This window comes from Leptonychotes weddellii, chromosome 3 (assembly GCF_054177405.1).
Source record: "Leptonychotes weddellii isolate Sample4059 chromosome 3, ASM5417740v2, whole genome shotgun sequence".
In the NCBI taxonomy this organism is placed as follows: domain Eukaryota; kingdom Metazoa; phylum Chordata; class Mammalia; order Carnivora; family Phocidae; genus Leptonychotes; species Leptonychotes weddellii.
The window spans coordinates 165,643,556-165,660,119 of record NC_138371.1 but is presented as its reverse complement, the minus strand read 5'-3'; the positions used below and the strand labels follow the sequence as shown (position 1 = coordinate 165,660,119).

Below are 16,564 nucleotides of genomic sequence, written 5' to 3'. Positions count from 1 at the left end.
TAAAAATGTACTGAGAACATTCCAAACATACTTTCAATGGTCAAAAGAGAAAGGTTAGCTTTCCCAAAACCCAATGGGGGAGCCCAAGTAGTGCTGTATTTGCTAAGAGGCAATATATAGAATACGTATGAATACTGTTCCCAAAGGGGGGAAGGAAATGAGGAGCTGCTGGGCCACTTTTCATGACTGAAGGCTGGGTTTCTGGTCCCTCTGAAGGTGAGGTAGGGTGTTGGGAGTACTATTCTTATCATTTATAATACTGGTATATGAATGTGCATTAAGACAAACTTATCCATGACATATCGTGAGGAGAGGGATCCTTCCAAACTATGAGTTTAAAAAATTATTTCCAGAGGTAAAAGAGAAATGAAATCCTCCTTAGCTATGAGAGCTAAGTTATCTCAGGCTTTTCTGTAGGAAAAAAAGAAGGGAAAAAAAACAAAGAAAGAAAAAACAAAGGAATGAAAGAAAGAGAAAGAAGCAACTAAATAACTTCTATATAACACTGAATACAAACCTTATATGGTGAAGGTTCGATTCTTTCCCCGAATAATACCTGACCAAGATTTTCAGATGGGCGTTTTCCTTCTGATGCTTGGCAAAAATCAAACCTGGGGTGGGGAGAGGGGGAAGAGTATTTAAGCTTTTACACATAAAAGGAAACAATGAAATATCAAACCCCTAGCCAATCTAGAGAGCAGAGTAAGTACTGATATTCCAATAGCTCTAGTCAAAGAATAAGAAAGTTACACTCCAAGTCCCATGTACATTTCCCCACCAAAAAACCAAAACATCAGAAAATTAGGCCTGAGAATACTTTGATGTCTAACTATCTTTTTGAAGATGTAAATTATAGAATTTAAAAATTGACACATTATTTTTGTTCATTCCAATGATAAAATTATTTACATCCTTATTTTTCAAGTGAATTTTGCTAACTTATCTCCTTTTGTTGTAACTTCCTAATCCAAAGTTTTACATAATAATGACATTTCAGGAAGATGTGTCAAAGTTCCCTGGGTTTCTGCCTCATCCCGATACACTGGCCAACACATCCCAACATGAGAAGCATGGCGAGACAGACCCTAGAGAACATGAAACTGTGGAGAAGCCATAATCAGTCAGTTGCAAGCTTCTCCGTAATTCCCTTGTATTATTAACCAGATTTTAATAAAATTTTCTTTAAACATTACAGACAAATTTCAGCTTTGCTACAGAAGATTAAAGAACAGTTCTGTATTCATTTTGGAATGATATGGGAGTACTTGAGACCCATGCAGTGATGGCTACAGATTAGATTACTAAGAGAAAGATGAATCTCAGGTAATAAAAAACTGGGGCTGGGAAATCCTCAAATGAAGACTTTCCATGTACTGGATGTAAGAGATCACTGAGTTTTCCCAGGAATATCCACAAAGAATAAGGAGATACATTTATTTAACAAAACAAAAGAAACAAAAACTAGAGCATTTATGTCTCTAATAGTTACATAAATGATGGTCCATGCATTCATGAATGTTATACTCTCTTCTTATACATATTTAGGCATATGGATTCTTATAGGATAGTCTTACTTTTTGGTGTGTGCTTTTCTCTACAGAAAACACATATTTTCTTTTAAAACTTTTAGATACCACAGAAACTTAGAAGCCAACTAAAATTTAAGAACTATGCTTTATACTTAATATGGTATATAGCGGTCAAATGAATAAAGCAAATTTAGGCAGCATTTTTCATAATATCAAAAAATGAAAATAACCAAATGTTCATAGACAAAGAGTTAGTGAAACAAATCATATATGACTCTACACAATCTCTACAAAGAAATAATAAACAGGGGCACCTGGCTGGCTCAGTTGGTAGAGCATGAGACTCTTGATCTCTCCTCAGGGTCCTGAGTTTAAGCCCCACACTGGGTGATAGCTTACTTTAAAAAAAAAAAAAAAGAAAGAAAGAAAAAAGAGGGGCACCTGGGTGGCGCAGTTGGTTAAGTGTCTGACTCTTGGTTTTGGCTCAGGTCACAGTCTCAGGGTTGTGGGATCAAGCCCCGTGTCAGGCTCCACACTCAGCACAAAGTCTGCTTGGGATTCTCTCTCCCTTTCCCTCTGCCCCTCCCGCTCATGCTCATGCTCTCTCTAAAAGAAATAAATAAATCTTAAAAAAAAAAAAAAGAAAAGAAAGAATAAACAGCTACAAAAAAGACTAAGGTAACTGTAGCTGTGTATTAACATGGAAAGATGCCCACAATAAACCTAGTGAGAAAAAAGTGCAAAACCACCTTTTATTTAAAACAAAAATGTATAGATGTGGTTAGGTACATTAAAATATGCAGAGAAAAAATGTGGAGGAGCAGAAAACAAAGCAATTGTTTCTGGGGATTATGTGGGATATAAGAATTTTATTTAAAACTGTGTGGGTTTTTTTATAATTAAAAAATTTAAAGAAAACACAATGCCTTTTTGTCCACTCAGATAAAAAAGGAAATCCATTGTTTCAGTTGGTGCTTCTACTGTATTGAAAAAAGATCACGTTTCACATTTTAACTCTACTTTGGAAATAATGAATACCCCTTAAAAAATGTTTCCAGGCCTTATACATGTTTAAAATACATATGAATTCATCCATAACTGTGAAGAAAACAAATATTTAAAAGTACAAAATTCTGATGAGTCAATACAATTTTATATAAAAACCAAGCTGAAAAACTTACGCCGTATATTCATAAGGAAGAACAGATTCCACTGAATCAAGCCTGTTCACGAATAGTTCTATTTCAGCCTGATGAAGAAACACAGAATTAGAATATAAACAAATAGAGATCAAACCTTAAGTCATGCTTAGAACTGAAAAAGAATTTGACATGTTTGAAATGTAGAATTTTATGATATTTAAACATTTCTCCTATAAATCCATTCAGAGTAGACTTATATGCAATTAAATTACAACAAAATATTTTTAAGAGTTGCAAATACCTCCAATAATTTTTTTTAAGATTTATTTACTTGAGAGAGAAAGAGAGAGAGAGAAGGTGAGCGTGTGTGAACAGGGGAGGGGCAGGAGAGAATCTTTAAGCAGACTCCTCACTGAGTGCGGAGCCCCATGCAGGGATCAGTCTCACAACCCATGAGATCATTACCTGAGCTGAAACCAAGATTCGGAAGCTTAACTGACTGGGCCACCCAGGGGCCACTCCTTCCCCCCCCCCCAACATTTATTTATTCATTTATTTACTTATTTATTTATTATTTTAGAGAGAGAGAGAGAGAGAAGTGTATGAGGATTAAATGAGTTAACATTTATAAAGAACTCCAGTGACTAAAACAAGAAGTGCTATATATTTGTTAAATGAATAAAAACAAATGAATTTAATGATATTCAGAATAGGGAATGCCTAAACTACACTGCTCATCTACTAAAATAAATGCTCACCCAATATTCCTGATATACAGTGTAAGATAAGACACTTAGCCTCTATATACAGTAGTGAGAACAGTATCATGTGCAATCCCTAAAACTGTAAGCAAATGAAATTACTCAATGGTAACACTGCCTCAAACATATACAAAAAATTAAACTGTCTCTGTGCATAAAATATTCTTTGTCATTAGTCATTTTAGCTAAAAAGATAATGAGACACGACATTTAGGCATTACAGAATGCTTGAATAATTAACACAAATATAAGTAACTGTTGTGAAGGCAAAATTCCCAGTTGATGGCTTACTCTGCCAAAATAATTTTCACTAATTATAAGGGGTCAATACTGCTATGAAGACACTTCAGAATCTAAACACCCTATTTAATATATCTTCATGAAGATTGAAAGGTTTCTAAAAAGATGATCCAGTTCACATCTCTAGATTTCTTTCTAGGAAGGAATACAGCTATTATATTCTATGGAACTTTCTAGGTTTTAAGTTTCAAAAATCTCTAAGAGCCACATTTCCATCACAGAAGTTAAATCCCCTGTGCCACAATTAAGCCTATTCTTACTCTCTCAACCTTGTTCAGTACAAAGTGATCAAGGACAAAGACTTTGAAGCTAGGGTACCTGAGTTTAAATCCTGACTATGACATTTACTAGCTGTGTGATCTTGGGTAAATTTCTTCACTCAGTTTTTTTCCTTTATAGAATGGAATAATAATCCTTGCTTCGAGTGTTTTTGAGAAAATTCAAGAGCAGTGCTTGGTACAAAGTACTAAGTATTTACTATTATGCAAGAATGTCCAATAGAACTGTAAGCAATGATGGACATATTCTTTTTTTTTTTTTATTTTTTATTTTTTTTTTAAAGATTTTATTTATTTATTTGAGAGAGAGAATGAGAGACAGAGAGCTTGAGAGGAGGAGGGTCAGAGGGAGAAGCAGGCTCCCCACCGAGCAGGGAGCCCGATGCGGGACTTGATCCAGGGACTCCAGGATCATGACCTGAGCCGAAGGCAGTCGCTTAACCAACTGAGCCACCCAGGCGCCCTTTTTTTTTTTTTTTTTAAAGATTTTATTTATTTATTTGACTGAGAGAGACACAGCGAGAGAGGGAACACAAGCAGGGGGAGTGGGAGAGGGAGAAGCAGGCTTCCCGCGGAGCAGGGAGCCCAATGCAGGGCTCGATCCCAGGATCTTGGGATCAGGACCTGAGCCAAAGGCAGATGCTTAACGACTGAGCCACTCAGGCGCCCCAATGATGGACATATTCTTATCTGCACTGTCAAATACACATGTGGCCATCTGTCACTTAAAATGTGGTTAGAGCTAGGGGCGCCTGGGTGACTTAGTCAGTTGAGCGATGGACTCTTGATTTCGGTTCAAGTCATGATCTCAGGGTCCTGGGATGGAGCCCTGAGTTGGGCTCTGCACTTAGCGGGGAGTCTGCTTCTCCCTCTCTCTCTCTCTCTGCCCCTTCCCACCACACACTTTCCCTCTCTCTCTCCTTTAATATCTAATTCCCATTAAATTTACCATATCTGTCAATTTTTCCTAATCTGGTGAAGTAGCTTCACGTTCCACTCCTAATAATAAAGGTGTGAGTAAGCCTATGTTTTAGCCTTGCTTTGTGATTTATAAGGATGTCTATATTAGGGGCTGCCCACAAATTTTTCCAAAATAACAAACTCCAAAGAACAATTCTTCTTATAAATCTTTCACCTAAAAACAAAATTAATTTTTACACACAACACATAAACAAGTAGGGAACACAAATTCAGTCTAGAGGCAGCATAGCACCAGATTGCTCAGTTCATTCCAAATCCTAAATTTACTCAATAAATATGTGCTTTTGGTCAAGTAGTAATTTTTAATGTGACAAATGTATGAGGTGATAATAAAACAGATAAGAATATAGAAGCTGGTCCATAGTTGGTACACAATAACTATAAGGTAAATGACTAAATAAACATTGCTACTATTACTATTTCAGAGAAAACAGACATTCCTGAATCTGAATATTTATCAGTATAAGGATAACCTTGAGGGCCCCCCCACCCCGCCTGCTCCCATAAAAGGACACTAAGGCAACAGCCTTCTGATCTACTGTTTATGCCAATTCATTACTCTTTTCTTAGCTATTAGTCTAGGGAAGGGGAAGATGATAATTATCAAGCACAATTCTCATAATAACCTTATGAGCTAGGGATTACTTGCTCTACTTTAAGGCAAGGAAATAAGTTCAAAAGCTGGACTGCTAACTCAAAAAAAAAGTGAGGAAACTCAAGTGCCACTTCCATCACTTTTAATTTCTGCTGCTCTCAGTCCTCTACTTTTCTCTTCCTTCTTGTCTCTTCTGACGCTTTTCCACATTTACTTTTACAAGAAAGTTAGTCTATCACAAATATCATCACTAAGTTATGGACCTTTTTCTATTATTCAGTGAACTAATCAAAACACACTTGGATATTCAATTCATCCTGGCTATTTCTGTAGCACTTTCATTCTTCCTTTAAATTGTGAGAATCTGAAAATTTAAGAATTATTGTCTCACAAAATGCTAAGAAATGCAAATTACATTTAATGATATATTTAACAAAGAATAGAGCAATTTACAACATATTTGTAAATACGCTACATTTATTTTTTTTTCAAAGATTTTATTTATTTATTTGACAGAGAGAGAGACAGCAAGAGAGGGAACACAAGCAGGGGGAGTGGGAGAGGGAGAAGCAGGCCTCCCGCTGAGCAGGGAGCCCGATGCAGGGCTCGATCCCAGGACCCTGGGACCATGACCTGAGCCGAAGGCAGACGTTTAACGACTGAGCCACCCAGGCGCCCCAATATGCTACATTTATAATACTCTATATTTTAAATATCAACTCTTATACTGAAACAAGGAAATTTCAATAATATTTTAAGAATGAGATCCTTGTACGGACACCTGAGTGGCTCAATCGGTTAAGCTTCTGACTCTTGGTTTCAGCTCACTCAGGTCATGATCTCAGGGTTGTGAGATCGAGCCCAGCATTGGGCTCCATGCTGGGCATGGAGCCTGCTTGAGATTTTCTCTCCCTCTCCCTCTGCACCCCCCACCCACCTGCGCACATGCTCTTTCTCAAAAAAAATAAATAAATAAATAAATAAAACTGCTTTAATGAACAAAATCCTTGTAATATGGCAGTAGAGAAAAATGTTAAAAATTGGAAGGAGAAAGGAAATGAGACTGCTAGTGAGTTCATGTGGTTTCCAAAAGTATGCTACAGACATCATGACATTCATCCCTAAAAATATAAACACATACATGCGTAAAACAAATAGGAAAAATATAATCAACTGTTGGCTCTAGAGGTCTAGATGGATATACAGGTGATCATTATACTATTCTGTCAACTTTTTTGAATTTTGAAGACTGTCACAATTAAAAGTTGGAAAAAGAAAAGGCTTTAAAGTTGAGAGTAGACTTTATTCTTCCTATGAAGCAACAAAAGCCAAATCAAAGCAATAAGAAATAAAGACGAAAGAGTAAAATTTAGCGTGGAAAGATGTTCTAGACTAGGAAAGATGACTTCAAAATAAGTATTAAATAGGAGGAAACAGAATATGCAATGTACATGAAAACTGAAGAACATTCCCAAGAAAAAAAATCCTGAACCACCACGAGAAAGTCATTCACTCGACACATTTATTTAGTGGCCACAATACTAGACATTATGAGTGATATAATAATACAAAAGACATGAACACTTGCCTTTGAAGAATTTCTAATCCAGGTGGAGAGACAAGACATACATTCAAGAAAGTAAAAGAAAAAAATGACAAAGCTATTTATAAGTTCTTGGGGTAGTTACTGAAACCCAAGGGATTTAGTTTTGTTTTTTTTTTTTTAATCATTAAAATAGCAATGTGCTACAAAAGGACAGTATTTGGTTAATTTTATGGTCACTTTCCACTCTAAGTATCTTTATTTCCCATCCAAAAGTTAATTAAGTGCATCTCCTTCTGGAAATTTGCCTTAAATAGAGTCAGCCAACTCTAAAATATCTCTGACATAACCAGAAAGAGCTTTAAAGGTTACTTACTTCACACATTCCTGCTTTCAAAGTGTCCCAAACTGAGTTATTACAAGCATGGAAAGTTGTGACAACATTAAACTTTTTAAGGAAGTTACAGATAAATCCTAAAGCAAAACTTAGACAAAGGAAGACTAATTAAATCCCACCCTAAGAAATTTTTTATGGAAATGGTGTAATTTAGAGTGCTATGGTCTCCCTTCTAAATCCTTCTCCTCCCAAATGTACAATTTTTTTCTGGTCCTAACCTACCCATTCTACATCTGATCCGAGCTTTGGTCACAACTATGCTTTGTTTTATAGCTTTAAGCCACGTGTGCCATGTCACAGGGCTGTATTTTTTTTTTTTCCTGTTTCCTTGTTCCTTTGGTTTTGCTTTTATTCCACTTGACCTTCCATCACATCGGTCCCAAACCCACCTACAACTGGTTTTCAAGGTAGAAAGAAATATTCTGAGAAGAAATGTAACTCTGAACAAGAATCAAAGCAAGTGACTAGTCACAAAAAGCTCTGAGATACCAAGGCACAGCCACAGAAAAGGAAAACTACGGACAAATGCTTAATACTGGAGGAGTATACTGTGGGAAAAATTTCAAAGAAGGGAAATCTTAACTCAGACACAAGAAAACAATCCCAATGGAAATGCTGGAACGCATAAACGGATGCTCATGAACTTTGAGTTATCTGACCAGCAATGTCCAGAAGCTGATCTCCTAGATACTAAGGTTCTTCCTTCTATCCCCATCTCACTGAAAAATAGAATTTCAACTTTAGATTGTATCAAATAAAGGAATAAATACAAAATCTGACTCCTTAAAAATTGGTTACACAGGTTAAAACTGCATCAATTGTGGAAGTCAAGGATAATTAGCAGCCAGGGATCTCCAGGGTGAGGCAGAAGAGGTAGAGAGTATTCAGCATGGAAGAAACAGCAGTACCCCAACGTGGTGTGAAGAGCTCAACCTTCAGAATCAGACACTCTAGGAGCTGCATCTTTGCTTCACCACTTACTAGGTATATACATTTGAGAGAGTTACTCCATCTTATTCAGCTTCAGTTTCCCCATTTACAAATGACAGGATTGTTCTGAGGATTAACTAAGGCATCCACAAAGTACACAAACTGCAGTCTTTATCGTTATTATTAGCATAGGAGAAATAGGTTTGAAAGTTGAGAATAAGAGCAAAGAAAATATATTTCAAAAGTTTCCTCCAAAGGCTTTCATCAATACTTAGTTAATTTTAATGGCAACAGAGAAAGACCTTGTAACTTTGCAGAGCACATTTAAAGTAGCTACAATTAACTACAAAGCTTACTAATAGGACACTGATAAAAAAGTGCAAAGAAGAATAAGTAAGAGCTTCAAGAACGGGGCTCTGGGGCGCCTGGGTGGCTCAGTCGTTGAGCGTCTGCCTTCGGCTCAGGTCATGATCCCAGGGTCCTGGGATCGAGCCCCACATCGAGCTCCCTGCTCGGCGGGAAGCCTGCTTCTCCCTCTCCCACTTCCCCTGCTTGTGTTCCCTCTCTCGCTGTGTCTCTCTCTGTCCTATAAATAAATAAATAAAATCTTAAAAAAAAAAAAGAACGGGGCTCTAAGGTCCACAGAGCACAGACCAGTCTCTAGAATTTATGTGTGTGGGGTGGGGGTTTATAAGCACATGTCTGTGGCTTTGTTTCAGATGTTCAAAAATACACCTTGCGAAGGGCTTCCCTTTGTGGAGAGCCAACAGCAGCAGGACAGTATTTTATCCAAGTGGACCTTGCTTGCTTTCCCAATCATAGCTCTCAGATCCACCATAATGAATAATCTCAGTTTTACAATAATTTTATTCAAAAAATTTAATTTCTGAAAGCAAACTTTCTAAGCTCCATGTACTTTTTCCACAGAAAAGAAAAACAATTGTTGAAATGCGAATTTATCATAATCAAAGTCATTCCATGCCAAATTTCGTATTTGAAACATTATCAGTAACCCACATACACTGATTAGTTTCCAGAAGCTAAGAATCAATCTCTTATTCCAGAGAAAACTCTGATAATGTGAAACTAAATACCAATAAGTAAATATATATCAATTTTATCAATAAGTGCAAACGTAATTGTATTTTTTTAGATATTTCAAAATCTTCAAATTGTATCTATGGTCAAATTAAAACAAGTAAAATACACAGTATGTCTGTTCAAAGCAACATTTGGAACTGCTTTCTTCAATTTTACTTATTCCATATTTAGAGGCAACTGCTCCCAAAATAACAGACACACAATTTATTAAACATTTCTAAACATAACTACCAAGAAAGAACATTTAAAAGTCTAATTCTGGTAAAACTGTCACTATAACAGATGACATGATACTATACCTAAAACCTTAAGGACTCCACCAAAAAACTATCGGAAGTAATAAATGAATTCAGTAAAGTTGCAGGACACAATATACAGAAATCTGTCACATTTCTATTCATTAATGAAGTAGCAGAAAGGGAAATTAAGAAAACTATGCTATTTACAATTACCCCCCAAAGAAAATACCTAGAAGTAACTTTAACAAAGGACGTGAAAGACCCGTACTCTGAAAACTATAGAGCACTGATAAAAGAAACTGAAGATGACACAAACAAATGGAAAGATATATCATGCTCACGGATTAGAAAAATATTGTTAAAATGTCCATACTACCTAAAGCAATCTATAGATTCAATGTAATCCCTATCAAAATACCAGTAGTATTTTTCACAGAACTAGAACAAATAAACCTAAAATTCATATGGAACCACAAAAGACCTTGAATAGCCAAAGTAATCTGGAGAAAGAACAAAGCTAAAGGATTCAGCAATCCCAGATTTCAAGACATACTACAAAGCCACAGTAATCAAAACAGTATGATCCTGGCACAAAAACACACAGATCAATGCAACAGGATAAAGACCCCAGAAATAAACCCACACTTACATGGTCAATTAATCTACGACAAAGGAGGCAGCAATTTACAATGGGGAAAAGACAGTCTCTTCAATAAATGGTGCTTGGAAGACTGGACCACTTTCTTATACCATACACAAAATGAAACTCAAAATAGATTAAAGATCTAAATGTGAGACCTGAAATCACAAAACTAGAAGAAAACATAGGCAGTAATCTCTTTGACATCAGCCTTAGCAACATATTTACAGATATGTTTCCCCAGGCAAGGGAAACAAAAGCAAAAACAAACTATTGGGACTACACTGAACTACAAAGCTTTTGCACAGCAAAGGAAACCATCAACAAAATGAAAAGAAAACCTACTGAATGGGAGAAGATATATCTGATAAAAGATATATCCGTTAATATCCAAAATATTATATAAAGACCTCGTAGGGTACCTGTGTGGCTCAGTCAGCTAAGCATCGCCTTCGGCTCAGATTACGATCCCAGGGTCCTGGGATTGAGTCTCGCATCAAGCTCCCTGCTCAGCAGGGAGTGTGCTTCTCCCTCTGTCCCCCTTTTCTCCCCCTGGCTCATGCTCACTCTCTCTCTTTTTCTCTCTCTCAAAAATAAATAAAATCTTTTAAAAAGAAAAAAGGACCTTGTACAATGTAATACTAAAAAACAAAATAACCTAATTAAAAAATGGGCAAATGACCTGAATAGACATTTTTCCAAAGACATCCATATGGCCAACAGACACATGAAAAGATGCTCAACATCACTCACCATCAGGGAAATGCAATCAAAATCACAATGAGATATCACCTCACACCTGTCAGAATGGCTAAAATCAAGACAAGAAACAACAAGGTTGGCAAGGATGTGGAGAAAAAGGAACCCTTGTGCACTGTTGGTGGGAATATAAACTGGTGCAGCCACCGTGGAAAACAGGATGGAGGTTCCTCAAAATATTAAAAATAGAAATACCATACAATCCAGTAATTCCACTACTGAGCATTTACCCAAAGAAAACGAAAATGCTAATGTGAAAATACATATGCACCCTATGTTTATTGCAGCATTTTTTATAATAGCCAAGATATGGAAGCAACCTAAGCGTCCATTGATAAAGAAAATGTGGTACACACACAGAAATATTACTCAGCCATAGAAAAGAATAAGATCTTGCCATTTGCAACATTATAGACAACCTAGAGGGTCTGATACTAAGTGAAATAAGTCAGACAGACAAAGACAAATACTGTATGATTTCATTCATATGTGTAATCTAAAAAGCAAAACAAAGGAATAAACAACAACAAAAAAAGCAGAAACAGATCCATAAATACAAAGAACATACTGGTGGTTGCCAGAGGGGAAAGGGATGTGGTGTTGGGCAAAATGGATGAAGGGGAGTGGACGGCACAGGCTTCCAGTTATGGAATGAATAAGTTGCAGGGATGAAAGGTACAGCACAGGGAATATAATCAATGGTATTGTAATAGTGTTGTATGAGAGTTGTAGAGCTGTCCCATTACTACGGTGCACACCTAAAACTAATGTAACTGTGTCAACTACAATTTTTAAAAAAGTATGATTCTGATTGTTTCCTTTTTATTAAAAAATTGTTAAACATTTAAACATTTTTTTTAAAACACCAAGGGGTATATTTGGTCATTTTTCCTTACTGGACAGGAAAGGAATTCTTAATCTTTCATCTAAGAACACAATCTACACATCAAACAGTAAAAAAGTGGCAGATGTTCTGGAGAGTTTAATTGTTAGGTCTGAATTCATGTTGACAAGCCAACAATTAATTGAAAGTTAAATGCAGCAACAGTATGCTGCTCACTAATCAGCTATTCGCCATCAGAAGAATGCCACTCAGCACACTGAAGACCAATCTAAAGCTAAACAGCATGCAGCAGCTAACTGAAATGATCAAAACTTTTACAAGGTAGATTAGAACTGCACATTTTACTCTGTGAAGATCTATTAACTTCTGATCAGGGCTTTATTCTATTTATTGCAGTCAACACATTGTCCCTTGATTTTAAGGAAGTAAAATGGATTCTAGAGGAAAAGAACACCACAGTTCAATCCTTTTATTACTATGGTTTCAAAAACTAACAACACAAGACAAATAAAAGAAAAAAATTAAAAGAGAAACCTTAATGGCAATGAAAGTAATACACCGTTAATGTTTTCCATACCATCACACAGCTATTAAAATAAATAAAAATTATAAAATATTCTGGAGACATAGGGAATCATTTAGCTAAAGGTATTATAAATCAAACCTATCTTTTTTTTTTCAAACCTATCTTTTTTGAAAGAAACCTGGCAATATTAAATAGAGCTATAAAATTGCTTCTTGCCTTTGACCTAGTAATTTTATATTTGGGAGTATGTAATTCCTGCTAAATACATTCTAGCAAAGTTATTTATAACAGAAAAAAACTGGGACCAATCGCAATGCCCCACTGGCAAGAAATGGTTAAACACACAGTACAGTAATAGGATAAAATACTATATGGCCAATAAAAACCAGTAAGAATGTGCACTATGTTGATATTCAAATGTATGTACATGTAGTGATAGTAAGTTAAAAAAAAGGAATCCACAGAACACAGTCACAGTATTTATGAAGGCTAATAAAGATCATAAATCAAAGTTAGAGCAATATAAATAGAATTTTGTGTTCACTGGACTCCTATTTCTCTGCCAGTAATTTGAACATAAAATAATTTTGAGAGGAGAAAATGACCAAATTCTCAGGGTTCTTTTGATTGTCTCTCAATAATATACATAGTGAGCTAAATGCAGGACACTGTACATGTAATGACTACACTACAAAAATTACACATGCTGAAGATATACTTGTTTCATCTCTATACTTATGTTTTATAATACCACAACTAATAAATACTGTGCTTTTTCGCTAACAAATGCAAAACACTTTTCAAGGGGAAGAGATAATAAGCAAATATGATCATCCCTATCTTACAGATGGAAAAACTGATGGAAACAGTATCAGTGTCCTACCCAACTCATCCAACTCCTGATTTCCTATGCTAACAGCATCTTCTGGAAATAATTTTTCCCACTCACAATATTTTACTTTTCATTGTTTATTTTAAAAATAATTCCCTTCAGCTTTTCTGAAGAGTAGATACATGACTGACCTCCTTAAATATGAAATATGAGGGAAAAATCAATACTCTGGACTGAAGTAATGAAAATTTGAACTATTTACTGTTTTTCTCCTCTGAGAGGCAAGAGGAAGATACATTAAAGTTTACTTCAAATTCTCTATCCTAGTTAATCAAATATAGGAAAAAACTGCTAAAGTTCCATCTTTCTGCTCTTCTAACAGTTGTTTCCATTGACCGTGAGAGCAGCTGGTAACAAAGATGAAATCTAAACATTTCAGGAAAAAGAAGTTTTGCCTTGCCTGTTTTATCCCTATAGCTTTGAAAATTAAAAATTCCAAAGAAGTCCCCCAAATTAACCAAAAGTTAACTTAAAAGTAGCTACTTAAAGGCCCTGTTGAGAAACCAAGTATCATCTTAGAGGCAGACCACCTGTAAATTTCACTCATTAATTTTCTAAAGTCCATCTCAAATGTCACTTTCTTTCTGCAGCTTTCCCCTAAAGACACCAATCCACAGATGTTTCCTCATTTGTGTTTTAAGGCACTTTGGACATACATCTTTTATAACATATCAGATTTCAATAATCTGTTCATAAGCGTATGTCCTTTACTTTGAAGTCCCTAGAAGACAGGGATACATTTTTTGTCTCTAAGGCACTAGGAACACAATAGAGGATGGCCGTTAAATTTAAATTGAAAGACCAAACACTAGGTTTTAAAGGTTGGTTACTAAAATATTTAACAGTAAAACCAGTGTGCTTTCAAGACTAGCTCTCTCTTCCACTTGCAAGCACTATATATTCTTTCAGTCATAACTCTCAAAGAGTGAAAGCTTCTTGCACTGCAGGGTATGAAAGTTAAACTATGCAAGTGGTAACTGCTGACTTGAGTAAACCTTAAAGATCTTTAGACATTTTTAGAGATCCAAGATTTTAAAAACAAACTGTAAAATGCTATGAAAAATTTAACAGCTTATTTAATGCCCTAAAATAAGCTTGAAATTCATTGCTACAGTAAAGCTAGCAGTAATAAAATAAACACCAGCTTTTAAAAATAAAATCAAACTTAGTAAATAAACCTATTTATAGACCGTAAAAGTTTGCCGAACGATTACTTGAATTGTTAAAATTACTAATGGTTTCAAAGACACGCTCATGCCCCAATGGTAGGTGTTAGCAACTTAAAAATAATTGTTATGTGCACCGTGATGCTCTACACCGAATAACCTAAAATCAAGTTACTTATGCCTCTTCACTAGCAGTTAGTTTACCTTGAGTGTAAAGACCATAAGAGATAAAAATTTTCAAAATTTGCCCTAGGAAGAAAACGCGTTTCTCCTGTCATCTACTCCTTTTAAGTCTTTAAAACACTCTCAGAGAAAACTAACTGGTGGGATCTTATGCATTTTTTGCATGTTAAAAATATTTTTTTAACTTAAAAGGTAGAAATTAACGGTCTCAACCATTACAGCAACTTTTTATTAATGCAGTTTATGCGGTTTGGGTGTTAAGCAACAAACTGCTAAGCGTTAAGTTAATATACCAATGTCCTAGAAAGAAACAAGCTCTCAAAACCAACCAGGAGTTCCAAGAAAGTAGAGTAAGATGGGAAGCAATGAAATAAAAAGTATCTGGAAGACCTGGCCGTCCACTTCCTGTAGTGCGTGACACAGGGCTGTGAGCGAACACTCACCCATGGAATGCTTGCTGACCTGCATGCACCCAACTCCCAACAGAGCGCCATACATACAGAGTCCCTGTTTCCTGGCAAACTGAATACAGCTGCTCGTGCTACCTGGACCTCTAGACGGGAGGCGAGCCTGAGGCTCACTGAGTCCCGCAGAATTTACCCCCAAAGGCCGTTCCAGAACCTCCGACCTACGGCCGGGCCGAACCCAAACACTTCTTGGGACACCGGATCCAACCCGGCTACGCCCCCTTCCCCTTCCGCTCGCACCTCAGCTCCCTGGGTAAGGGGAGGCTCCCCGTCGGTCAGAGCACTCAAGGTCCGCCAGGCCTCACTCACCTTACACTCGTCACTCTTTTTTTCTTCTTCGCAGAAGTTGACGGGCGCCAGGCCGGGCAGGTAGAAGGCGGCGCCCGGGCGCGGGCCTGGGGCCGCCTCCAGCAGGAGCAGCACCAGCAGCAGCGGCCCCGGCCACCGAGGTTGCGACAACGCCGGCAGCCTCGCGCTCATGACGGCTGTTTCGGGGAAAGGGCAGCCGAGCCGAGGGGGTGAAGAGGGAAGAAGGGACGGGAAGCCTTGGACACGACCACAAGACCGCGGGAGCTGAGCAAGGACCGCTCCGCGATGGACAGTTCCGGTTACGCTAGGAGACACCGCGGGTCCCGCAACAGAAACCGAACCGAAGCTCGACAGAGCATGCGCAACGCCGCCTGCACATGCTCAGTGAGAGGGGCCGCAAGCCCCGGGAGGAGTTTCCGGGAGGGAGCGTGGAGGAAATCCACTTTCCAGGTTTTCAGCTGGCCGATTGGTGGTTGCCTGCTTCCGCGTTCACGGTCCCATTACAAATTCTGATTTAGAGTTCCCTTGGGGCGTCGGGGAGCGCCCCACTGTCGGGCTGGTGCCTCCAGCTTGCCGCTTTGGTTCAGTTTCCCATAACAATCACGAGGTTTCCTCCCCACACGCCGGGCAGCACATCAACCCCTGTTACAGGGTTGGTGCTCCAGAAAGTACCTGCGGATGGAGGCGGCGTTGGCGGCGGGAAGAAGTTCGGGAGACACCTGGTTGGGAGCAGGATATGGAAACAAATGGGGAAGAACTAGCCAGAAAGTCTCAAATACTCACTCAGGTGTTTGCACGGACAGGTTCCAAATATTGGATGCCTTGGGGCATTCTTGCGTGAGGCAATGATTGTTTGCACAGAATAAGGATCTCTAAGGATGAGTGGAAATGATGTGGGGAGAAAAACGAGTAGGCGAACAGAAGATAGTGTTGACATTTCTTCGCAGATAAAGGCAAGAGTTAAGTGACGAAAGTAGTTCTA

General features: G+C 37.6%; 1 protein-coding gene across 1 annotated transcript in view; it reads right to left on the bottom strand.

Moving 5' to 3' along the window:
- The window catches only part of TM9SF2 (transmembrane 9 superfamily member 2), a 58,687-nt gene extending 42,746 nt beyond the window's left edge, over positions 1-15,941 (bottom strand). Inside the window, exons 1-3 of the mRNA XM_006731840.3 lie at positions 15,583-15,941; positions 2,711-2,778; positions 518-611 (exon numbers count right to left, since the gene is read on the bottom strand). Coding sequence (XP_006731903.1) covers positions 518-611; positions 2,711-2,778; positions 15,583-15,753 — 333 coding nt within the window. The 5' untranslated portion in view covers positions 15,754-15,941. The remainder of the gene's footprint in view (positions 1-517; positions 612-2,710; positions 2,779-15,582) is intronic.
- Between the last annotated feature and the right edge of the window lie 623 nt (positions 15,942-16,564).